Source organism: Nerophis ophidion, linkage group LG04, assembly GCF_033978795.1.
Source record: "Nerophis ophidion isolate RoL-2023_Sa linkage group LG04, RoL_Noph_v1.0, whole genome shotgun sequence".
NCBI lineage: Eukaryota > Metazoa > Chordata > Actinopteri > Syngnathiformes > Syngnathidae > Nerophis > Nerophis ophidion.
The window spans coordinates 61,703,172-61,730,559 of NC_084614.1; the positions used below are offsets into that span (position 1 = coordinate 61,703,172).

General features: G+C 38.2%; 2 protein-coding genes across 5 annotated transcripts in view; both read right to left on the reverse strand.

The window, feature by feature from the left end:
- The window catches only part of LOC133551686 (fibroblast growth factor 1-like), an 819,097-nt gene that overhangs the window by 195,411 nt on the left and 596,298 nt on the right, over positions 1-27,388 (reverse strand). The window lies entirely within an intron of this gene.
- The window catches only part of LOC133551680 (glucocorticoid receptor-like), a 140,686-nt gene that overhangs the window by 17,474 nt on the left and 95,824 nt on the right, over positions 1-27,388 (reverse strand). For 2 of the 4 annotated variants that reach the window (XM_061898649.1, XM_061898647.1), the window contains 2 exons: positions 16,695-16,811; positions 5,504-5,788 (listed from right to left, as the gene is read on the reverse strand). In XM_061898649.1, the coding sequence (XP_061754633.1) occupies positions 5,504-5,788; positions 16,695-16,811 (402 nt within the window). The remainder of the gene's footprint in view (positions 1-5,503; positions 5,789-16,694; positions 16,812-27,388) is intronic. The other 2 variants (XM_061898650.1, XM_061898648.1) reach the window with 1 other exon arrangement.

The following is a 27,388-nucleotide window of genomic DNA, read 5'->3' on the forward strand; positions in this document are numbered from 1 at the left end:
GTTGTGGCTAAATGTTGTTGTGTTATGGCGTAAAGTTGTTGTGTTATGGCGTAAAGTTGTTGTGTTGTGGCGTAATGTTGTTGTGTGGTGGTGTAAAGTTGTTGTGTGGTGGCGTAATTTTGTGTTGTGGCTTAATGTTGTTGTATTATGGTGTAATGTTGTGTTATGACGTAAAGTTGTTGTGTTATGGCGTAAAGTTGTTGTGTTTTGGTGTAATGTTGTTGTGTTGTAATGTTGTTGTGTGGTGGCGTAAAGTTTTTGTGTGGTGGCGTAATGTTGTGTTGTGGCTTAATAATGTCGTTATGGCGTAATGTTGTGGTGTGGCTTAGTGTTGTTGTGTTGTGGTGTAAAGTTGTTGTGTTGTGGCGTAATGTTGTTGTTTTGTGGCGTAATGTTGTTGGGTTGTGGCATAATGTTGTCGTGTTGTGGTGTAATGTTATGTTGTGGCTTAAAGTTGTTGTGTGGTGGTGTAATGTTGTGTTGTGGCATAATGTTGTTGTGTTGGGGCATAATGTTTTGTGTTAGCTTAGAGTTGTTGTGTTATGGCGTAAAGTTGTTGTGTAGTGGCTTAACGTTGTTGTTTTGTGGCGTAATGTGTTGTGGTGTAATTTTGTTGTGTTGCGGAATAATGTTGTTGTGTTGTGGCGTAATGTGTGGTAGCTAAACGTTGTGTGGTAGCTTAACGTTATTGTGTTGTGGCGTAATGTTGTTCTGTTCTGGCGTAATGATGTTGTGTTGTGGCGAAATGTTGTTGTGTTGTGGCGAAATGTTGTTGTGTTGTGGCGAAATGTTGTTGTGTTGTGGCGAAATGTTGCTGGTTTGTGGCATAATGTTGTTGTGTTGTGGCGTAATGATGTTGTGTTGTGGCTTTAATGTTGTTGTGTTGTGGCTTAATGTTGTTGTGTTGTGGTGTAATATTGTTGTGTTGTGGCATAATGTTGTTGTGTTGTGGCGTAATGATGTTGTGTTGTGGCGTTAAAGTTGTTGTGTTGTGGCTTAATGTTGTGTTGTGGTATAATATTGTTGTGTTGTGGCGTAATGTTGTGTGGTAGCTAAACGTTGTGTGGTGGCTTAACGTTGTTGTGGCGTAATGTTGTTGTGTTGGGGCGTAATGGTGTGATGTGGCGTAATGATGTTGTGTTGTGGCTTAATGATGTTGTGTTGTGGCGTAATGATGTTGTGTTGTGGTGAAATGTTGTTGTGTTGTGGCGAAATGTTGTTGGTTTGTGGCGTAATGATGTTGTGTTGTGGCGTAATGTTGTGTGGTAGCTAAACGTTGTGTGGTGGCGTGATGTTGTTGTGTTGTGGCGTAATGTTGTTGTGTTGTGGCGTAATGTTGTGATGTGGTGTAATGTTGTTGTGTTGTGGCATAATGTTGTTGTGTAATGATGTTGTGTTGGGGCATTAATGTTGTTGTGTTGTGGCGTAATGTTGTTGTGTTGTGGCAATAATGTTGTTGTGTTGTGGCGTAATGTTGTTGTGTTGTGGCGTTTGCAGTTGTTGTGCTCCTTGTTGACCACTGTACTGTCCAGATAGCGGTCGGCACATCAAAGAGGTAAGACTTTGCGTTGACGATACACGTTTGTGTTGTAGATAAATATTAACATCCTAACTAGTACACTTTTGCAACTTGACATGTCGACACACAACGTGACTCATTTTGGACGAGTGGGTCAAAATGTGGATAAAAGGATGACTTTTTAACGGAGTGACAGGACACTTGACATGTTGTGGTGTGATTGCGTCACATCACATCACGCATGAAAAGCTACTTGAACTGGACTTTTGGCAAGAAAGGCGTTGGTGTGCAAATGAGTGACGTGTAGTTGGTCGTGTTACATAAGAGCTGGCTTCCACCATCACTGCTGGGACAATAAGCTCCTACTTCATGAGGCTGATTGAAGTTGTTGAATGGGACGGTCATGTGACCTTGTCGTGTCAAGACATCCATCCATCCATCCATCCATTTCCTACCGCTTATTCCCTTTTGGGGTCGCAGGGGACGCTGGCGCCTATCTCAGCTACAATCGGGCGGAAGCCGGGGTACACCCTGGACAAGTCGCCACCTCATCGCAGGGCCAACACAGATAGACAGACAACATTCACACTCACATTCACACACTAGGGCCAATTTAGTGTTGCCAATCAACCTATCCCCAGGTGCATGTCTTTGGAAGCCGGAGTACCCGGAGGGAACCCACGCATTCACGGGGAGGACATGCAAACTCCACACAGAAAGATCCCGAGCCTGGATTTGAACCCAGGACTGCAGGACCTTCGTATTGTGAGGCAGACGCACTAACCCCTCTACCACCGTGAAGCCCGTGTCAAGACATCATCGGGTCATTTGATGATTTCTGGCCAGCACACAGCTGCACTTCCACCTCGCCTCAGTGTGCTCACGTGTCGTCTTCTGGCATTTTCTCTATCATGCGCATTCTGCCAGCCCGCCCCCGTGACTCATGTAGTGATTTTGACAACATCATGCGTCTCGGAGCTGTCACCTGCCGCCATTGTCTGTTCCCATGGCGGCGCTACGCTTTTGACGCGTCTCAGCTGCAAAATAAATAGAGAGCCTCCTCTCGGCCACTTTGTGAGTCTTCAGCGCTTCGCATGATGAGCGGACAGCTGCAACGTGAACGTCACGTACCTCATCAGAGACACTCATCCTGCCGGGGCGCCGTCTCATATCGCCCAAGCACCCATTGAAGCACGTTCTTACCTACACTTCCTCTCCGCATGCTAACTAGAGATCCACCGATACGGTACGTTTAGGGCTGATTCCGATACCGATTATTAGTAGTGGAGGAGGCTGATAACCGATATTTGGAGCTAATATTTATTTGCAATAAAAGTTATTTCAACATGAATAGTAAATGACAGTCAACAACTGGACAGGCTTGACGTTGTTGTTTTTTTTAACATTACTTTTTGAGACAACGTCAGACCAGTAGCGACATCCACATAAATATATATATATATATATATATATATATATATATATATCCCCAAACAGAATATAATGATCTGTTAAACAAATTATCCAAATATGTTGGCCTCTTCTTTCACCTTCGTCATTATCTTCCTCTTTATGCTCTACTTACCTTGTGCAAAACTCTCTTTGAACCACTTCTAAACTACTGTAATATCATCTGGTGCAACACCTTTCCTACCTACCTTCACAAATTAGAATCCATGCAAAAGAAAATCATACGGGCCCTGTCATGGTCCAAGTTTAATGCCCCCACTCGTCATCTATTTCATAAATATCATCTCTTAAGACTGACAGAGTTCAATATTTATCAAAATGCTTGTTTAACCTATCAAGTCATTTACAGGCTGAATCTTAGGCTCTGTAGTTTGGTTCCTATCTACCATCCCCAGCATGCCCACAACGCTCGTAACTTAGATCTGATAACAGGTAAACATCGTTTACTGGCTTGTACCGCTCACAGTGTCGTATGCAGGGGACCAAATATTTGGAACCAGCTTAATGAGAGACTCAAGATGCTGTATCCATTCTCCAACTTCAAAAAGAAACTGAAAACTTACCTATTAACCACATATCTTTAATGCCTCATGTGGGGTAGACAGGCTACTGTTGGGTTTTGCATGGTTGAATGAATGTATGTATGTATGTGTATGCTTGCTATAGTACTATTATCTTGTGTTTATCATATAGCGTTGTTGTTTTGTTTTTGTTTTTTTGTTGTTGTGCTTGCTACCATGTTTGATCTTTCCATGTATATATTGTCCTTTGGACCCCCTGTCAAAAGCTTCTTCTAGCTTATTTGGGGCACCCTTCACGTACCAACATCTTTAAATGATGATATTCACCACTATTGTAAATGTTATATGGTATTGTGAATAAACTTGTAAACTAAACTTGTAAATCATTGTATTCCGTTTGGGGATAGGTTGATTGGCAACACTAAATTGGCCCTAGTGTGTGAATGTGAGTGTGAAATTTGTCTGTCTGTCTGTGTGTGTTGGCCCTGCGATGAGGTGGCGACTTGTCCAGGGTGTACTCCCACTTCCGACCGATTGTAGCTAAGATATGCGCCAGCGCCCCCCGCAACCCCAAAAAGGGAATAAGCGGTAGGAAATGGATGGATGGATGGATGTATTCCGTTTATATTTACATCTAACACAATTTCCCAACTCATATGGAAACGGGGTTTGTATATATATATATTAGGGCTGCGAATCTTTGGGTGTCCCACTATCCGATTCAATATCGATTCTTGGGGTCACGATTCGATTCAAAATTGATTTTTTTTTAACTCAACACGATTCTGGATTCAAAAACTATTTTTTTCCCGATTTAAAGGGATTTTCTATTCATTCAATACATAGGATTTCAGCAGGATTTACCCCAGTCTAATGACATGCAAGCAGAGTAGTAGATTTTTGTAAAAAGCTTTTATAATTGTAAAGGACAATATATTTATCAACTGATTTCAATAATGTAAATTTGTTTTAACTACTAAACGAACCAAAAATATGACTTATTTTATCTTTGTGAAAATATTGGACACAGGGTGTTGTCAAGCTTATGAGATGCGATGCAAGTGTAAGCCACTGTGACACTATTGTTCTTTCTTTTTATTTTTGTAAATGTCTAATGATAATGTCAATGAGGGATTTAATCACTGCTATGCTGAAATTATAACTAATATTGATACTGTTGTTGATAATATTAATTTTTGTTTCACTACTTTTGGTTTGTTCTGTGTCGTGTTTGTGTCTTCTCTCAATTGCTCTGTTTATTGCAGTTCTAAATGTTGCTGGGTCAGGTTTGGTTTTGGAATTGGATTGCATTGTTATTGTATTGCTGTGTATTGTTTTGTTGGATTGAAAAAAAAAATTAAAAAATTAAAATAAAAGATTAAAAATAAAAAAATAATTAAAAAAAAAATGAGAATCGATTCTGAATCGCACAACGTGAGAATCGCGATTCATATTCAAAGCGATTTTTTCCCACACCCCTAAAATATATATATATATATATATATATATATATATATATATATATATATATATATATATATATATAAAATATATAAAACATATATATGTATATATTATGTATATGTATATACATATATATACATGTATATTCATATATATATACACATGTATATGTATATATACATATATATGGAAATATATACATACATATATATATGCATACATATATATGTGTATATATATATATATATATATGTGTATATATATATATATATATACATATATGTATGTATATACATGTATATATATGTATGTTTATGTATATATGTATACATATATATATATATATATATATATATATACAATTATATATATATGTATACATACATACATACATATATATATATATATATATATGAATATATATATACACACATACATGTATATGTATAAATATATATGCATACATCTACAACAACCACAAGCACTTTAGTCAGGCATCAAATGAAAAGGATTAGTGGCTTCTCATCACCTGGCAGCGACTTTGCCCACTTGACCGCCGAGATGACCTGCTGTCCGCCAAGCTTGTTGAGCGTGGACATGAGGCGCGTGGACGTGTCGGGGAGGGTGCCGTCGTAGCCAGAGTAGATGATCTCGGGCTCGATGGCCTTAAGCACCGACAACATGGAGGGCGCCAGCTGGGGCATGCAGGCAGGGATGACCGCCACAGGCATGGCGGAGACGGGCTGAGGCAGGGCAAGGCAGCGGGAGTTGTTGTCATTATCCAGCTTCCTCAGCTTCTTGTTTTTCCTTGCTGCTGGGACAAAAATAGGGAGTTTACCTTCTTTCACACAGAGATCCTGCAAAATAAAAGATCCAACTTTCATCCTCCTTTCATATTGAACAAAAGGACTGAAACATAAGACGACACTTCTTTTTCAAAACAAATGTTGGACTATGTACAAATGTATAATTTAGGATCAGTGAAATAATAATTGGTATAGATTACGATAAAATTAAATGTGATATTTCTTATCTGATGGCCACTATATATACTTATATATCTATATACGTTAGCCTCTGACTTTCTCCTGACCTATTTCATCCCTGCAAGCCGGTTTTGCAGGTTGTTGCTGTTGTTGAGACCAGTTTGTTGCGTTTAACCTGCAACGCAACACACTGGTCTCATCATGCTGGCACAGAAGCAAGGCACTACTGTGTAACAATGCCACACCCCAATGTAATAATGTAATCTACCCTATAAATATGTAACAACCACAGACACTTCATTAAAATCCTCTGAAGAGCAGGGAAATCTGCGAAACAGGCTTGTAGGGATGAAATAGCCCGTGTTTTTTCCTGACCTAATATATATATATATATATATATATATATATATATATATATATATATATATATATATATATATATATATATATATACATATATATACAGTATATAGCATGTATATAATATATATTTTATGCATTCACATACATACATATATGTATATATACACACATACATATGCATACTGCTGGTTGTCTCCACAAGCTGGATAGTGTGTACCACGGGGCACTGAGATTCATCACCAACTGCGCTCCCCTTACTCACCATTGTGTCTTATACTCAATGGTTAACTAGACATCTTTATGTGCTCCACGCCTCAATCATTGGTATGTTTTCATCTACAAAACCATTCTTTGTATCACTCCATCTTATCCATCTTGTCTTTTAACAAAAAAACAAGGAAGTCACAATCTTCGTTCAATGAATGTTCTTCAATTTGTCATCCCCAAAGTAAGAACCGAACTGGGAAAGAAAGCATTTAAGTTTTCAGCACCGAAGGCTTGGAATAACCTACAATCGAATATTCAACTTCAAACCCTTGTTACATCAAATAAGTTTAAAGCTTCTGTGAAAGGATTGCAGTCTACCTTGTCTGTATGCACATGTGTCATATGAGCAAGTATTAATATTGTAAATGTGATGTTTTATGTGTTGTTTACTGTTTTTAATGTAACCTTGCTGCTGCCCACTTGGCCAGATCTCCCTTGGAAAAGAGATCTTTGATTTCAATGGGATTTTACCTGGTTAAATAAAGGCGAAATAAAATAAAAATACAAACCCTTTTTCCATATGAGTTGGGAAATTGTGTTAGATGTAAATATAAACGGAATACAATGATTTGCAAATCCTTTTCAACCCATATTCAATTGAATGCACTACAAAAAAAGATATATGATATTCAAACTCATAAACTTTTTTTTTTTTGCAAATAATAATTAACTTAGAATTTCATGGCTGCAACACGTGCCAAAGTAGTTGGGAAAAGACATGTTCACCACTGTGTTACATCACCTTTTCTTTTAACAACACTCCATAAACGTTTGTGGTGAGTGGCTGGATGTGAGGCCGAAGAGAGAGAGGCAGAGGCGTGCGGGCTTGTTCAGGGGCTTAATTGCATGCTTGTTGGCGGGTCTGTTGGTGATTCTCCGGGTGGAAGTGTCACTGATGTCATATTAATACTTTTTATTATTCTAATATTTTTGCGATCGACCGGTAGGGTCTCGCAATCGAACGACGGGTTGGCACTGATGGAACCCGTGCACCACTAATGGTACGTGTACCACAGTTTGAGATTCACTTCTTTATATCGATCACCATGATATCAAAATGAGCGTCCTAACTCCTTGCTAACTTGCTAACAACACACTTTTTGCCAGCCGGTACTCCCTCTTTTGTGACACGGCTGTTCCTCCCAAGGTTAATTGTATGTGAATGACGGGAAGAAAAGCTTTTTTTTTCCTGTTCGTTGCCTGTTTGCGTGTACAGTAAATCTTAAACCTGAATCTCAAGACAAATCGTGTTAGCAAGATGTCTTTTCATGGAAAATGACATTCCAGTCTATACGGCATATGGCAGACTGTCACAACCTTTTTACCGAAACAGGAAGGGAGTGTTTTTAACACCTTTGTCCTGGCATTATATGATGTCCCTACTATATTACACCTCTGCGGAAAATCGCTACGTCAACAAAATGTGCATTTACAAGTGTTTTACAAGCATTTACTGTATAGCAAATTATAACAAAATATTTTTGTTTGGTTTTGTCATGCTTTTGACGTTGGCTACTTGGCTGTCAAGTTCCTTATGTTTTGATCAAGATCAAAAAGTCACAATTCCCTATTACTGTCATTAAAATCCTTTTCCACATGTTGTTGAATTATTGTTCCCTATTTTTGCCGAACTGTGTGGTATCATAAAGTTGCATTGTCGATATTATTGTATAAAATGTTGTAACTGTAATCTCAAAAGATTTTTTTTTTAATTCAGATCAATCACACTATTGATTTGGGATTTCTTTCACAGGTAATTACTTGCTCGCATAATTTAAAATAACTTAAGAAAAATAATATTTTATGTTTAAAATGTCATACACAAACATTATTTAAATGTATTACTTAAATGCATGTCATCTATTACCTTAACTGCCAAGCACAGTTAAAGTTATTATGCGTTCAGTATAAACATGATTAATGTGTACATTTTCGGTGATCAATCGCATATACAGTGGGGCAAAAAAGTATTTAGTCAGCCACCGATTGTGGAAGTTCTCCCACTTAAAATGATGACAGAGGTCTGTAATTTTCATCATAGGTACACTTCAACTGGGAGAAACAGAATGTGGAAAAAAAATCCAGGAATACACATTGTAGGAATTCTAAATAATTTATTTGTAAATTATGGTGGGAAATATGGTCAACCATTCAAAGCTCTCACTGATGGAAGGAGGTCTTAGCTCAAAATCTCACGATAAATGGCCCCATTCATTCTTTACCTAACCCGGAATAGTCGTCCTGTCCCCTTAGCAGAAAAAACAGCCCCAAAGCATGATGTTTCCACCCCCATGCTTCACAGTAGGTGTGGTGTTCTTGGGATGCAACACAGTATTATTCTTCTTCCTTCAAACACGACGAGTTGAGTTTATACCAAAAAGTTCTATTTTGGTTTCATCTGACCACATGACATCCTCCCAATCCTCTGTTGTATCATCCATGTATCCATTTTGGTATAAACTCAACTCGTCGTGTTTGGAGGAAGAAGAATACTGAGTTGCATCCCAAGAACACCACACCTAATGTGAAGCATGGGGGTGGAAACATCATGCTTTGGGGCTGTTTTTCTGTTAAGGGGTCAGGACGATTGATCCGTGTTAAGGAAAGAATGAATGGGGCCATGTATCGTGAGATTTTGAGCCAAAACCTCCTTCCATCAGTGAGAGCTTTGAATGGTTGACCAAATACTTATTTTCCACCCTAATTTACAAATAATTTCTTTAAAATTCCTACAATGTCAATTCCTGGATTTCACATTCTGTCTCTCACAGTTGAAGTGTACCTGTGATGAAAATTACAGACCTCTGTCATCATTTTAAGTGGGAGAACTTGCACAATCGGTGGCTGACTAAATACTTTTTTGCCCCAATATATATATATATATATATATATATATATATTTATTTATTTTTTGACATAAATTAGCAATTGATTGATTGAATGTAATGTATCGAAAAGACAAGACCAAAAAACAAATTTCTACGGCATTTTACCAACCCTAATTGTCTGACGACTAGTTTAATTTTACAGGTCAAATAGTGACGTCATACGAACGAACTGTATACTAAAATTAAAAGCTGAGATTATTCAGAGCGATTATATTATTCTTTACATTTTACAGCCTTATTCTAACATTTTCTAAATTCAGTTTGTCCTTGAAATTCCAGACAATGAAAATTTGTTCTGTTTTATTTTTTAATTTTGCAAACATAAAAAAAAAAAAAAAAAAAAAAAAAATCGCATTTACGTAAGTATTAAGATTCTTTGCGCAATAGTTTTGTTGATGCACTTTTGGCAGAAATGACAACATCAAGCCTTTTTTAATGCGATGCCACAAGCTTGGCACACCTGTCTTTAGGCAGTTTAGCCCAATCCTCTTTGCAGCATTTCTCAAGCGCCATCAGGTTGGATGGGAAGTGTTGGTTTTCATCCAGGATGTCTCGGTACATTGCTAACAAACAGGAAGCAATGCAGCTCAGTGGTGATCTTTGTAAGTTAATGACAACAGCTGCTGATGTCTTTATCTACACTGGACAGATGTGTTGTACCACTCCCTTGCTGGTCCATTGGGAGGTGTCGGAGATTACATATAATCAGTTCTGCAAGCGTCGGAGTGAAGGAAAGACCTCAGCCTAGGGATTTGAACTACAGCAGCTGTAATAAAACGCTTAGTTGCTGTAGAAATGCCAGACATGGAAATTTAAGGTGGAAGAGTGCATACAAGTGTCTTCATTGTAACACTGATATGTGCCCCACTGGCCCTCATTAAGTTCCCACTTAACTGCCACTGCATTGTCGAGATTAAACGATACGAGCATTTTTTATCCCAGATAAACCTAAATGATCACGGTTGTCATTATTATCGTGGAATTGTTGAATACGCTCAAAAAGTACTTATACACACACTGAAATAATTTGACCAATATTTTTATTTAAATAACTAAAATAAATGGACAGACTGTTACAAAAGTGGTTCTTGTGATTTACTGATAGTGTTTTAGTGTTAGTATTTTAATGACTAAGCTTTTATTGTAAAACATTGTTTTTTACTGTAGCACTTTAAGATATATTCAAACAAAAAGTACGTAACAAATAACATCAATTAGAATTATTGAACGCACCGTAAAAACCTTTCTGATCTACAAAAACACTTATCTACAGTTAAACTTTTAAACACTTTCAGAAAAAGAGGTATACAAGACAAGAACATTTCTGTTTTAGTAGGTCCATTTTTTCAAAGGATTTTTATCTCAAATGTATTTTGATTTAATTGATGTTTAATAGGCCAGAAGTATCCCCCAAAAAAGGGTACAATGTGACATACAGAAAAACTTTGTACTATTTCAACAGTATCCCTGGGAAATGTGCTTTGTTCATAGACAAGATGAGTAGTATTTTAAGTAGGGCTTTCTACCCATCCATCCATCTATGTTCTACCGCTTGTCCCTTTAGGGGTCACGGGGGATGCTGGAGCCTATGCCCGCTGCATTCAGGCCGAAGGCGGGGTACACCCTGGACAAGTCGCCATCTCATCGCAGGGCCAACACAGATAGACAGACAACATTCACACTCACATTCACACACTAGGGCCAATTTAGTGTTGCCAATCAACCTATGCCCAGGTGCATTTTTTTGGCAGTGGGAGTATTGTAATGTCTCTGAATGCCTTCACTATTATTATAATACTATTAGTAAGCCCCATAATAATGGTGAAGTCATTCAGAGACATTACAGTACTGATAATAAATGTTGCCATTATGATCAAATATTTTTTTCAGAAATGTTATCATGATACTGTTTTATTGTCAATTTCATCCATCAAGATTTTTTATAGTTGTCTATTGAGCCCGAAAGGGAATAAGCGGTAGAAAATGGATGGATGGATATTGAGCTGGTATTCTCTTTAATTATAGCTTCAAACACATGATTACTGTATTTTTTGGACTTCAAAGCACACTTAAAATCCTTGCATTTTCTCAAAATTAGAAAGTGCGCCTAATGTACTGATTAATTCTGTTTGTGATTACGACTTTGAAGCAATTTTATTTGGCATAAGGTGTAATGTGTGAGCAGTAGATGGCAGTCACACATAAGAGATACATGGGGATTGCAAGTCGACGCCTGTTTTAATAACGGACGCTGGCAAAGCAAACCAAAACTTTGATGTTTCATTTACAAACCCTGTTTCCATATGAATTGGGAAATTGTGTTAGATGTAAATATAATGTAAACCTCGGTATATGACAACAATCTCATAATACAGCCATTAAAAGACAATTATAAACAATGTATGACAGGAGAGTAGCGGTCTTCTAAACATGATATAATTAAGTATGCTTTCATTGTTAAACTGGTTTGGTTGCAGGATCTACCATCACCCCTAAAAAGGCGCCATATTATTTCTTTTTTTCTTTTTAAAACACTTCAATTTGGTCAACATGTCACGTAGTGATTGTTTCCTGGTCAAAATATTGCATAGATTTTGCTGTAAAGACCTACTGTATCTTTAAGCCACTTTTTGGCTACCTACTAAAACAATTTTTTTTGGAGTGCTGAGGGAAGTTGTTAGATGCAAATTAACCAATTCTAATCTCCCCCCACAATGCTGATTAAACCTTTGCCCCACCCAGGCAGCCTTGCTTTGTAGTTGTTTTAAGTTTTGCTTTGCTCAAAATATATGGAATATGGACACTGATGATCGCCACCAGCCAATTAATTTTTAAATGACTTTCGCCATAACACAACACGGCCTCCCGGATGATATAGCAAGATCAGCAGCTCACCGTGTTTTGTTGTCGGCTCAAGAAGGAGACGACGCAGGCGCAAAGAGAACGTTGAAGGAAGCCTGGCTGCAAATCTGGTACTATACGCTGGCCAAGGTTAAACTTCTACCGAGTCTTTATCTCAACAATGGTAAATCCTGGAAAGTAAAATGTTATTCTACTAAATCATGTTAGTACTTTAACAGCACTGCTGCTACGAACACTTGTAAGCAACAGAGGCTCAAGCTGGCTATACAGTAAGCTACACGATGAGTTGCATCTCTAACGGAATAACGGATTATCTTACTAACTGTCCACTACCAAACATATTAGGCAATGATCCAATTAAAAGTTGTTTTTAGGATAATAATTATTTGTTTTGCCGGTGGAAGGTGATGCTATTGTCTAACATTAAAAGGCTAAACTAGCTACACAACTAATCGAGCTAACATTGCTTAGTATCATTCACACATTTCTGACTGACTGTTATTACTTACTGTTACATTGTCTCCTCTATTACCAAAAATAGTAGTCACCAAATCGACATTAAAAGTATTTTTTTTGAAAATCCATCTTGTTGTGAAGGGTTAATATATTGCACACACTCGAAGCTTAATCTTCACAGTTGAAGGCACATTGCCATGAATCATAAAAGCTAAATGTAAGGCACGTTTTACTTTAGATGAGGCTGAACATTTGTGCCGTGACTTGTGAACCTTACAGCAACCAACAATAGAGCATTTTTTTATTGGGTTTTATCTTGGAAATGTTTAAGTACAACCTGTCCTACATACATTAAAAATGTCTAAATGTCGGACTTGCGCTAGGATGTTTGGCCAAATATATATATATATATATATATATATATTCTGTGTGGAGTTTGCATGTTCTCCCCGTGAATGCGTGGGTTCCCTCCGGGTACTCCGGCTTCCTCCCACTTCCAAAGACATGCACCTGGGGATAGGTTGATTGGCAACACTAAAATTGGCCCTAGTGTGTGAATGTGAGTGTGAAAGTTGTCTGTCTATCTGTGTTGGCCCTGTGATGAGGTGGCGACTTGTCCAGGGTGTACACCGCCTTCCGCCCGATTGTAGCTGAGATAGGCGCCAGCGCCCCCCGCGACCCCAAAAGGGAATAAGCGGTAGAAAATGGATGGATGGATGGATAGATATATATATATATATACATACATATACTCACTCAAAAGAGCCATTCGGAAGACTAGACTCGATTGCTGAGAGAATCCTGTATTTACATGCTTGTGAAAGGGGCAATTTTTTCTCCTTTTTTTTTTTAATATAGGGCAGAGAATTAAGACGACCCAGCAATTCCCTTCCTCTGTCACAGATCTGATGCTACCGATTTAGGCGGGATGTCGACTGTATGTCAGGGAGTGTGAAGTTTAGCACCCAGGACTCACTTTTCCCACCCTGTTGTGTTGAATTCAATCGACATTAACTAGTATCATTTTTTTTATTTTTTTTAAAAAGGCTGAAAAAACATGTGGTCCTAAGCCCCTGACCACACAAGGAACCCCCCCCCCCCCACCCCCGCCTCTTGTTTATTTTTTTATTTTTTATAAATAGTTATCGAGACAGGTATGGATCAAAGTCATAGACAAAGTCCACACCAAAACTATAAAGGATAAATGCCCATAATTTGTGGTCTGCTACTGCACACCTAAACAACACAAGAGGAGGAAGACTGCAAACACTCATACTGAAAAAGTAGTGGTTTGCTTGTCCACATGACTTTCCCATCTTGTAACGTGTTCCTAAAAACATTGTTGATAGGCACCCAGAAACCAAACCTAAAAACGATCCTTATAGTACAGGGCACACGTGTCAAACTCTGGCCTACCACATCATTTCATGTGGCATGCAAAAGAATGGAAATACATTTTGTCAGTAAACCACTTCATCTTTCTTACTAGATGTATTAGGACTAACACATTGTCTTTTAAATTTAAATATTATCTGATCATCCCAAAAACAACAATTTTTTGTTAGAATAAAAATAAACAGTTCCATAGCTGATGCCCCCAACCCCCAAATTATACTGTAATTGTAAAGCAAGTTTGTACATAAAAAAGTAGTAATACATTGCTTAGGTTTTGTATAATAATGTCATTATTATATCAATAATATCAATTCATATATATCTTAATGCCATGTGACCCTCAATAAACACAAGTTTGACACACTTGGTATAGGGCAAGGGTGTCAAACGTACAGCCCGAGGGCCAGATCAGGCACACGACAGGTTTTAAGTGGCCCGCTGGATGAGTTTGTTAAATATAAAAATTAACCTGAAATTTTTGAAGGAAAGAAACAGCTGTTTTAAATGTGTCCAATGGATGTCACAATAGCAATTATTTGTATCTTTATAGATGTTATATATGTACAAAATAAACCACATGATGTTAGTACATTAGTCGAGGAACATGATCAAACTACATAAATACCATACTGTAATTTGATTTTGATATGTTTTTATCTTGATGTATTGAAAACTAACACCCATGAGTTGACTAATGTACATCATCACCACACCTTGTGTGTGTGACAATCATTGTTACTTTAACTTTAACTTTTTATCACATAATTTATTCAGAAAATACAAATATAACAAATAAATAATTTACTGCAACATGTAAGTGCAAAAAAAAACAAAGATGATTTTAATCTACATTTAAAACACTTTCTTGTGGTCTACAGCAGTGGTTCGGAAACTTTTTTCTTCAAGTACCACCCCAGAAAAAAACTTGACTCAAAAAATGACCCCCATAATGACCAATATTAAAATAAAGTAGCAAAGTAAGCCTAACAATTCATTAAAAACAAGGCACAGGTTTTTTAACAAATATATTTCATATTTCGGTCACTGTAACATTACATACAGTTTAAACCAAGGGTGTCAAACTGAGATACAGAGTGGGCCAAAATTTTAAACTGAACAAAGCCGTGGCCCAAGGTTGAACAAATTAACCTTTTAATACGGACCCAAACAAGTTTTGCATTAATTATTGAACAAGCAAGGCTTATATAATTTTAGTGACATGCAAAATCCAGTTTTAAATAATAATAATAATAATTAAAAGAATATCAATGGTATATCAAATAATGTTTGTATGTCTTTTTTTCTATTTGCAATCTAATGAGGTAAATATAAATTTTTTTCCACAGGCTAATAATAAATTTGAAAATAAAATAACAATAATGAATGAACCAAACATTCAAGCCTTGAAGTAGCAAGAGAAAATGCATGAATAAAACGTTAATTATTGGTCAGTTTGCTGGAAGTTTCCCGGAAGAGTTAGTGCTGCAAGGGTTTCTGGGTATTTGTTATGTTGTTTTACGGTGCGGATGTTCACCTGAAATGTGTTTGTCATTCTTGTTTGGTGTAGGTTCACAGTGTGGCGCATATTTGTAACAGTGCTAAAGTTATTTATACGGCCACCCTCAGTGTGACCTGTATGGCTGTTGACCAAGTATGGCTTGCATTCATTTGTGCATGTGTGTGTGTGTAAAAGCAACAAATATTATGTGACACGTTGTTAGTATGGAGGAGAAGCGGACGTGACGACAGGTTGTAGAGAACGCTAAAGGCAGTGACTTAAATGCACGCACCCAATATAGTTGTCCAGGTGGAAATCGGTAGAAATTCGGGAGAATGGTTGCCCCGGGAGATTTTCAGGAGGGGCACTAAACTTCGGGAATCTACCGGGTAAATTAAGAGGGTTGGCAAGTATGAGTATTAGCGGTGAATGCGGTGTTACAGCGGCACCGATGCTGTATAACACCGGCGGGCCAGCGCTAATGCTAAATTGATATTGCCTCAAGGGCCAAATTAAATTACACGGCGGGCCACAGTTTGACACCCATGGTTTAAACAGTGACACTGTGTTTGGATATAGGAAAACAAAACACTGTACTTTAATCAAGTAATTATTTGGCGTACCACTAGATGGAGCCCGTGTACCACCAGTGGTACACATACTACAGTTTGAGAATAAATGGTCCGTCACAACATAGCCGCACTGCTAAACAGTGAGTTAATTCATTAGAGACGACTTGGGTTCGGTTTTGGATGTTTTTAACAAAAGGCATTGAGTTTTTCAAAGTTTAGAAAAAGGCTTGTTGTGACGTACTTTGGAAACTTTCTGGCCGTGAACAAGTTATTTGTACTAAGCTACTAGTTAGCTGGCTTTGTATTTAAAGTTCAACACCAACTGTGGTGTTCATTTCCAACTTCTTTCTTGTACTTTTTTTTCTTTTTGCACCATTAGCTTTGGCGGGCGCAAGCATTCCCTACGGTCCGCTAATGATTTAAAGAGGGTTACCTTCCAAATTCATTCCAGCTTGAAGGCATTTGCGGAAGCGGCATGCCGGACAGTTCTTTCTGCGGATCTTATCGATGATACAGTCGTTCCTCCCTGCACACAGGTAGTTGTGCTGCCCTGGGGTAAAAACACACAAAATGGGATAGAAAGTGTTTTTAGTTGACATTGCTAACGATACAAGCCACTTACTTGTCTTGGATAGCACTACAAGTCTGTACATGATTGGTAACATTCAGACACGCACATTCCAATTCTGACCCTTTATGTTTGAAGCCCTTCCACCTCACTTGAACAGGATTTAAACATTAAAGCAGTAGGCTGGAAAAGAGGTTTTACAATTGAAAGGTCCATGTAACCACTCTTCATACCCAAATAATCTCGACATGAGCAAGCACATCGACAACAAAGATAAGAAAAAAACCCACAGTTTAATAAATTAGAATAAAAGTGAAAGCAGAGCCGAGACACAATGTAGGGTCGGTTGGGTCGAGATAAAGAGAGAGAGAGACAGAGACAGAGAGAGAGAGAGAGAGAGAGAGAGAGAGAACAAAAAAGAAATATTGTCTTGTTTGTAAGGCTATAATTATATTAATAAAGGTAGTAATCTGATGCTCGGTAAGACATGGCAAAAATTAAAGGCCTACTGAAACCCACTACTACCGACCATGCAGTCTGATAGTTTATATATCAATGATGAAATATTAACATTGCAACACATGCCAATACGGCCGGTTTAGTTTACTAAATTACAATTTTAAATTTCCCGCGGAGTTTCCTGTTGAAAACGTCACGGAATGATGACGCGTGTTTGTGACGTCTCGGGTTGGAGGGGACATATTAGCCCAGCACCACTTACGGCTAAAAGTAGTCTCTTTTCATCGCATAATTACACAGTATTTTGGATCTGTGTTGCTGAATCTTTTGCAATTTGTGCAATTAATAATGGAGACTATAAAGAACAATGCTGTTGGCGGAAAGCGGTGGATTGCAGTTGCCTTTAGCGCCGAAACACAGCCGATGTTTCTTTGTTTGTTGTGAAGCTTTAACACAGAGCGGTCAAGCGAACATGTTTCTCTACGTCAACCAGCAAGTTTTTGGATGGGAAAATTGTGATATTAAGTCGGCTCTTACCGGAGACTTGAGTGGATTACGCAACCTCATCCTGCAGCTCAAAAAGGCAGCTGTGATCTTGGCTCCTCTGCTTCTCTCAGAGACACTGGCTTTCACCGCAGCCATCCGACTTTCAGGTATGACTTCATAATCTCACTAAAATACTATTAACACAATAAGCAGAAAAGGGATTTTCCAGAATTATCCTAGTAAATGTGTCTAATTACATCTGAAACTCTTCCACTGCCTTTACTTTTTTTTTTGTGCTTCACTTTAACTTTCCTCATCCACGAATCTTTCATCCTTGCTCAAATTAATGGGGAAATCGATGCTTTCTCAGTCCTAATTGCTCTTACTGCTGGTGGCTCACATTATAAACAATGTGAAGATGTGAGGAGCCCTTACACCAGTGACGTCACACGCACATCGTCTGCTACTTCTGGTACAGGCAAGGCTTTTTTATTGGCGACCAAAAGTTGTGAACTTTATCGTGGATGTTCTCTACTAAATCCTTTCAGCAAAAATATGGCAATATCGCAAAATGATCAAGTATGACACATAGAATGGACCTGCTATGCCCGTTTAAATAAGAAAATCTCATTTCAGTAGGCCTTTAATCTACATTATGTTTATTTATTCATATATAAATATATTACAGAATTGTGACCAATATGGGGACGGCGTGGCGAAGTTGGGAGAGTGGCTGTGCCAGCAACCTGAGGGTTCCTGGTTCGATACCCACTTTCTACCAACCAAGTCACATCCGTCGTGACCTTGAGCAAGACACTTTACCCTTGCTCCTGATGGGTCGTGGTTTGGGCCTTGCATGGCAGCTCCCGCCATCAGTGTGTGAATGTGTGTGTGAATGGGTGAATGTGGAAATAGTGTCAAAGCGCTTTGAGTACCTTGAAGGTAGAAAAGCGCTATACGGGTACAACCCCCGTTTCCATATGAGTTGGGAAATTGTGTTAGATGTAAATATAAATGGAATACAATGATTTGCAAATCCTTTTCAACCCATATTCAGTTGAATATACTACAAAGACAACATATTTGATGTTCAAACTGATCAACTTTTTTTGTTTGCTAATAATCATTAACATTAGAATTTGATGCCAGCAACACGTGACAAAGAAGTTGGGAAAGGTGGCAATAAATACTGATAATGTTGAGGAATGCTCATCAAACACTTATATGGAACATCCAACAGGTGTGCAGGCTAATTGGGAACAGTTGGGTGCCATGATTGGGTATAAAAGCAGCTTCCATGAAATGCTAAGTAATTCACAAACAAGGATGGGGTGAGGATCACCACTTTGTAAGCAAATTTTCGAACAGTTTTAGAACAACATTTCTCAACGAGCCATTGCAAGGATTTTAGGGATTTTACCATCTACGGTCCATGAAATCATCAAAAAGTTCAGAGAATCTGGAGAAATCACTGCACTTAAGCGATGATATTACAGGCTTTTGATCCCTCAGGCGGTACTTCATAAAAAACCGACACCAGTGTGTAAAGGATATCACCACATGGGCTCAGGAACACTTCCTAAAACCACTGTCAGTAACTACAGTTGGTCGCTACATCTGTAAGTGCAAGTTAAAACTCTATTATGCAGAGCCAAACCCATTTATCAACAATATCCTGAAACGCCGCCGGCTTGGCTGGGCCCGAGCTCACCTAAGATGGACTGATGCAAAGTGGAAAGGTGTTCTGTGGTCTGACGAGTCCACATTTCAAATTATATTTGGAAACTGTGGACGTGGTGTCCTCCAGAACAAAGAGGAAAATAACCATTCGGAATTTTATAGGCGCAAAGTTCAAAAGCCAGCATCTGTGATGGTATGGAGGTGTATTAGTGGCCAAGGCATGGGTAACTTACACATCTGTGAAGGCACCATTAATGCTGAAAGGTCCATACAGGTTTTGGAGCAACATATGTTGTCATCCAAGCAACGTTCTCATGGACGCCCCTGCTTATTTCAGCAAGACAAGTGTTACAACAGCGTGGCATCGTAAAAAAAGAGTGCGGGTACTTTCCTGGCCCGCCTGCAGTCCAGACCTGTCTCCCATCCAAAATGCATAGCGCATTATGAAGCGTGAAATACGACAACGGAGACCTCGGACCGTTGAATGACTGAAGCTCTACATAAAACGCGGCTGCTAGACTTTTGACAAGAACAAGAAAGTTTGATCACATTACGCCTGTACTGGCTCACCTGCACTGGCTTCCTGTGCACTTAAGATGTGACTTTAAGGTTTTACTACTTACGTATAAAATACTACACGGTCTAGCTCCATCCTATCTTGCCGATTGTATTGTACAATATGTCCCGGCAAGAAATCTGCGTTCAAAGGACTCCGGCTTGTTAGTGATTCCCAAAGCCCAAAAAAAGTCTGCGGGCTATAGAGCGTTTTCCGTTCGGGCTCCAGTACTCTGGAATGCCCTCCCGGTAACAGTTCGATATGCCACCTCAGTAGAAGCATTTAAGTCTCACCTTAAAACTCATTTGTATACTCTAGCCTTTAATTAGACTCCCTTTTTAGACCAGTTGATCTGCCGTTTCTTTTCTTTTTCTTCTATGTCCCACTCTCCCTTGTGGAGGGGGTCCGGTCCGATCCGGTGGCCATGTACTGCTTGCCTGTGTATCGGCTGGGGACATCTCTGCGATGCTGATCCGCCTCCGCTTGGGATGGTTTCCTGCTGGCTCCGCTGTGAACGGGACTCTCGCTGCTGTGTTGGATCCGCTTTGGACTGGACTCTCGCGACTGTGTTGGATCCATTGTGGATTGAACTTTCACAGTATCATGTTAGACCCGCTCGACATCCATTGCTTTCCTCCTCTCTAAGGTTCTCATAGTCATCATTGTCACCGACGTCCCACTGGGTCATTATTGTCACCGATGTCCCACTGGGTGTGAGTTTTCCTTGCCCTTATGTGGGCCTACCGAGGATGTCGTGGTGGTTTGTGCAGCCCTTTGAGACACTAGTGATTTAGGGCTATATAAGTAAACATTGATTGATTGATTGATTGATAAAACAAGAATGGGAAAGAATTCCACTTTCAAAGCTTCAACAATTAGTTTCCTCAGTTCTTAAACCTTTATTGAGTGTTGTCAAAAGAAAAGGTGATGTAACACAGTGGTGAACATGTCCTTTCCCAACTACTTTTGGCACGTGTTGCAGCCATGAAATCCTAAGTTAATTATTATTTGCAAAAAAAAAAAAAATGAAGTTTATGAGTTTGAACATCAAATATCTTGTCTTTGTAATGCATTCAATTGAATATGGGTTGAAAAAGATTTGAAAATCATTGTATTCCGTTTATATTTACATCTAACACAATTTCCCAACTCATATGGAAACGGGGTTTGTAAAACCCATTCATAACCCATTTATGTAAATATATCATATCACGGTTATTGTGACCATGAGAAAAAAGTCCTAAATTATATAAAAGCTGAAATCTTTTAACTAAGTTAAACAAATAGTTGTACTAGATAAACCGGCACAACAAATTTTCCTTGGCAGAAGAAATAGAAAAATGTATTTCTGGCTTCTTTAGAATTTTGCCTATCGTTTACAATCTTTATGAGGGACAAGAAAACAATAGTTTGAGGGGTTTTTTGCATTCTAATTTGTAATATTCCACTCGTTCCAGGTGGTTAGCAATGGGAGTAATGCATTCGGTCTTTAATTCACTTTAAAAATGCATCCAAAAAACACCAACAATACTTCATTTACATCCTGTGACCTGTATAATAAAAAATCAAGCTGTCGCGACATTGTTATTATAAGAGCGAAAACTGAAGAACTATTATTCTAGCGATGTCATGCTACGTTATTAGACGTATGATAGCTTCTGCGACAACAGCTAAATGGCTTTTGAGTTTGTAATACACAACAGAATGCGATAGGACACCATTCTGTACTAACTGCAAAATATGAACAATCATATAACAGTATCTTTAAAGTTTTAGCCCACATTTCATGTTTAGCTCGATAGTGTATGTACTGTAGTTGTAAAATCATGATGATGATGATCGATACGATAGTGACTCACTCGCTGATTTTGGGTAAGCACCCCATTTATGTCAGCAAAGATTGGCTCCAAGTTCTACATTTGCTGCGTCAAGTCACACCGGTCCTAATCCCCTCTACTTCCGTCTGCGCCAACATTTTATACCTGATTTATGTTTCTTTTATAAGCAGTAGTTCATCATTCATATATTCAGGTTAAAAAAAAGATAAGGTTGGGAGTTCAGGAAATGACCAGCATCACCGGTTTGTGAGGAAATTTTCAACCACAATTTTACCATAATTTCAATCTTTTCAGTGGCAGGGCCCAGACTATGGAAAAACCTTCCATTATCTATTTGGTCCTCCCAGTCTCTGAACCAATTTAAATCTAAGCTAAAAACATATTTTTACTCCCTGGCATGCAAATCCAGTTAGACAGGATATCTTGGTTGTGTTTATTTCTTGATTGTTTTTATTTCTTTAACCTTTTTTATTTATTTTTTACATTTTAGTATTTCAGGGAATATATTCTGCACTTCTTTGAAGGTATATTTTACTACTGTATTTTATTCATTATTTTGCGTTGTGATGTAAATGTGACACTATGTTCCCCTTTCTTATGTCTGTAGAGCACTTTGGCCAACTAGGGATGTTTTTTTTTAAATGTGCTACTGTATATAAATAAATAAACTGAAAATAAATGAACTGAACTGAATGGTAGCGAGTTTTACCACAATATATTATTTTTAATACTGGTAGTTAATAAATACACTTCATTGGTGCGTCATTTTCAGAGTATTTCGGGATACAAGCTGTCTCTTGGCTTGAGAGACAGTTGGAAGTTACAAGCGAACATTTTTATGAGCGAGTTCAAAATAGAGCGCAGTGGAATCAAAAAAACAAACACGCTCAACTGTGTAGCGACTTGGTGAGGCGAAAGAAGCAATGGCGAACATTTATTCACGAAAATATAGAGAAAACTGCCCATGGTGTGCCTAGCGTGATTCAGTTTGTTCGGTCTCCTGACTCAACAAACTGGAAGGTCAAGCATTACCTTTGTTTGGTACACACACATACATATCACCTTCTCCGGTCCGTCCCTCAAAGACGTCCATGTGCAACATGAACTACAATAACCATTCCTTTTGTTACACAACACAGAAGCAGCCTGATGGGAACAGCAAGTTACTCCTCTCCCCATAGTAAATGTTCTCCAACGTTATTGCAGTATTTATGTCACATGTTACATGGGGTGAGCATGGATAAAATTGGTTTCAAGTCATTCTAATGAGCAACGCTGATTTGAGATACTGTATGAGCTCAGTTAAAGAACCAATTGAGCCCATAGGTTAATGTATCATACTTAACTTTAAAATTGCAACAATTTGACTTAAAACACCTGGAACAAGTGAATTTGTGTTTTCATGTTCTGGATTTTTTGGTTTAAAACTGGTCTGAAAGCCAACAGCTCTAGACTCTAGTGGAATCAATTCACAGCTGGGTTTCATTTATCCTGTGACGAGATATACATAATATATACAATGTTTGCCCTACATATAATTGATCGTGGTGCAATTACACGGAAACATAAATGCCACCATACCTTAAAAACAAGGGTTTTTACGTGAAACAAATAAAGTAATATGATGGACTATAGCCTCCAGAAAGTCGCAAAAAGTCTGACACTCTTTAACGTTTATTACGTCCTAATTCTCTGCAAATCCCCTTTCAATTCACATCAATCACACATTAACAAACATTTATCAGCAGCATGTTTGTACTAATACAGTAGGAATGGTTATATATAAGCCTATTATTTGCAAGTTACTGATTAGTGAAGCACTAAAAATTTGGCCACCGAAAAAAAGACTTTGAATACCAAAACAACACTGCAGCAACAGGATGTTTTGACAACGTAGGCAAGATGCACGAGATGGTCTGCACGGAGGCAGCATGTCTGCGATGTTTTTCAGTAACATCAGAAAAAGACGCTAGAATTGCTGATAGTCTCGTTTTTAGTCAGTAAAAGTCTCTAGACTCTAGACATAAGTTCAATGAACAGCAACAGTTGAAACTTACAGCAACAATATATAATTTAAAGAATATTAATGTTAATTCTTAGAAACACACATTTGCTTAGCCTATTCAAAGACAATATATGCATCACAACAGATTATTCAAATTATATGATGTCATGATGACCACGCCATCTTGACACACACCAGCGCTACACAGGTACAATATATTGGCAATCTGGGGGAAAACCTGAAATTGATACATAGGAATTTTAAGAAGCCAGAAAATCCGAACTCTATGCATAAAATTGCAAAATGTTTATTCCTTCATGGAACTCAAATATTACATTAAATTGTCGATAAAAACTGACATTACATTAAATATGTTTGGAAAAGGGCTGATTGAAAGTAGGAATGGGATACAGAGACATAAAATTGTTTTGATTGTTAAGAAAAAAAATACGATAAATTATATATATATATATATATATATATATATATATATATATATATATATATATATATATATATATATACTCAGTATTCTTATTTCCTCCTAGCACGACGAGTTGAGTTTATACCAAAATGGATACATGGATGATACAGCAGAGGATTGGGAGAATGTCATGTGGTCAGATGAAACCAAAATAGAACTTTTTGGTATAAACTCAACTCGTCGTGTTTGGAGGAAGAAGAATACTGAGTTGCATCCCAAGAACACCACACCTACTGTGAAGTATGGGGGTGGAAACATCATGCTTTGGGGCTGTTTTTCTGCTAAGGGGACAGGACGATTGATCCGTGTTAAGGAAAGAATAAATGGGGCCATGTATCGTGAGATTTTGAGCCAAAACTTCCTTCCATCAGTGAGAGCTTTGAATGGTCGACCAAATACTTATTTTCCACCATAATTTACAAATAAATTATTTCAAATTCCTACAATGTGAATTCCTGGATTTTTTTTTCACATTCTGTCTCTCACAGTTGAAGTGTACCTATGATGAAAATTACAGACCTCTGTCATCATTTTAAGTGGGAGAACTTGCACAATCGGTGGCTGAGTAAATACTTTTTTGCCCCACTGTATTTCGATTCCCTAGATTGACTGTTGTAAAATAGTCTTTGTCACATCGTGTACATTCGTGTCCAATTAAGATTTGAATCATTTATGATAGCTCACTGCAATAGGGCCCCACAGCACACTGGTTTCCAGTTAATTGAAATACCACAACACTGGATATTGTTCAGATAAGTTACATTTAAAAAATTGCACACAAAGCAACACTGGAGGTGACTATGATGTCCACATTTTCCGCGCATGCGTATTAGGTCGCGTTGCGCCGGCTAATGGAGGGGGCGGAGGGGGTCTTGAAAATGACCACTGTATGTAAGTGTGGACGAGGATACGGATAGCTGGGATTTACCCTGGCCATCTCAGGCCCCGTAGCGCACTTTATTTGACTTAAATTGCTTGGGGATAGGTTGATTGGCAACACTAAAATTGGCCCTTGTGTGTGAACGTGAGTGTGAATGTTGTCTGTCTATCTGTGTTGGCCCTGCGATGAGGTGGCGACTTGTCCAGGGTGTACCCTGCCTTCCGCCCGATTGTAGCTGAGATAGGCGCCAGCGCCCCCCGCGACCCCGAAAGGGAATAAGCGGTAGAAAATGGATGGATGGATGGATGCTTAAACAACAATCAATCTCACACAGAATTCCTAAAAATTATTTAACCAAACCTCATTTTGCTTTGCTTCATATTTCAGCTGTTAGTGTCTATTTTTAAATGTCATAAAAGGCGCTTTGTCTCTTTTCTTTTTTTCAAATCCTTTTGAATGAAAGTGGGAGCAAAGGTTGTGGTTAATACGATATTATCTAACCTTCTTGTCTGAAATAATGCACACGTAAGTATATGTGTCTGCGGCCTCCTTTATAGCTCTTAAATTACCTTAGATATAATGGAAGTGCACATACTGTGGGCTTTATTGTCAAATCCAATGTAACTGCACATGCCCTCCTAGTGTAAGAGTCACATGAGTCTCATCTGCGTTGATGTCAAGACAGAAACACATGATTAATAAAGTCCTCCCGAGCATGCAACACTGAGCTCTGTGGACAGTTCAAACGTAGGCAGTCATTAAATGGCGTCTCGGCAAATTTACCGGATGAGTCACAAGCTCAACAAATGGCTTTCGTATCTTTTGCTGTGATTGGAAAACAATGTGACGAGCAAATGTGCTCACTTCATTTTAGACTTTTTATTAATCTCCATTCATTTATCTATTAGGTTGGGAGCATTGGTCTTTTAAGTTCCTAACTGTTATTTTCTATTTTTATATATCGCTCGGTTATTCAAGACACAAACGGCAATCTAGAAAAGATTAGGGCTGATTCCAATACCAATCACGTGTATTAACTGTAAATGTTTTAATGCATTTATGGTGAACACCATTGACAGTTTAATATTATCAACATAATATTTAAATTAGAAGAGCGAAAGAGTGCAATATTTTACAAAAGACTAAAATAAAAGTGCAAGGTCTTCCAGTCTAGGAGTAGAGTCAGTATTTACTATTTAGATAGCTAGCTAGTTATCTTGTTTCGGAGTTCTTAAAACACATTTTTGAACAGCGGCAGCTTTGCACAGAGTGGGTGTGGGTCTCTTCTCTGCTCTGACGACAATGGAATGGACTTTATTGTAATTGCACTAAAAGTACAACAAAATGTGTTTTCAGGACAAGATGTCTAAGAGCAGACATTCACTAGCCCCCTGTGAGGAAATGCTCTGAGTAGCACCACTTGTACGATAAGGACATTACAATGTTACCCGCTTTCATCGCTCCAAATATCCCAAAAAGTTGCTAGATTTGTCACTAGTCTTCTTTGAGAAAGAACGTCTCAAAGATGAGCTGGAAATATTCTAGATTTAGCGAGAAAGTCGCCAAGTTGACAACACTGTGCAGAGGTGTGTGGGAAAAATAAAGACGGCTTAGGTTGCCTCTGATTGGTTTACACTGTGTGGTCACCAACGCGGTGCCCGCGGGCAACAGGTCACCCGTAAGGACCAGATGAGTCGCCCGCTGGCCCGTTCTAAAAATAGCTCAAATAGCAGCACCTACCAGTGAGCTGCCTCTATTTTTTAAATTTTATTTATTTACCAGCAAGGTTGTCTCGCTTTGCTCGACATTTCTAATTCTAAGAGAGACAAAACTCAAATAGAGTCTGAAAATCCAAGAAAATATTTGAAAGACTTGGTCTTCACTTGTTTAAATAAATTCATTTATTTTTCTACTTTGCTTCTTATAACTTTCAGAAAGACAATTTTAGAGAAAAATACAACCTTAAAATTGATTTTAGGGTTTTTAAACACGTATACCTTTTTACTTTTTTAAATTTCTTCCTCTTCTTTCCTGACAATTTAAATCAATGTTCAAGTAAATTTATTTTTTTTATTGTAAAGAATAATAAATACATTTTAGTTTAATTCTTCATTTTAGCTTCTGTTTTTTTGACGAAGAATATCTGTGAGATATTTCTTCAAACTTACTAT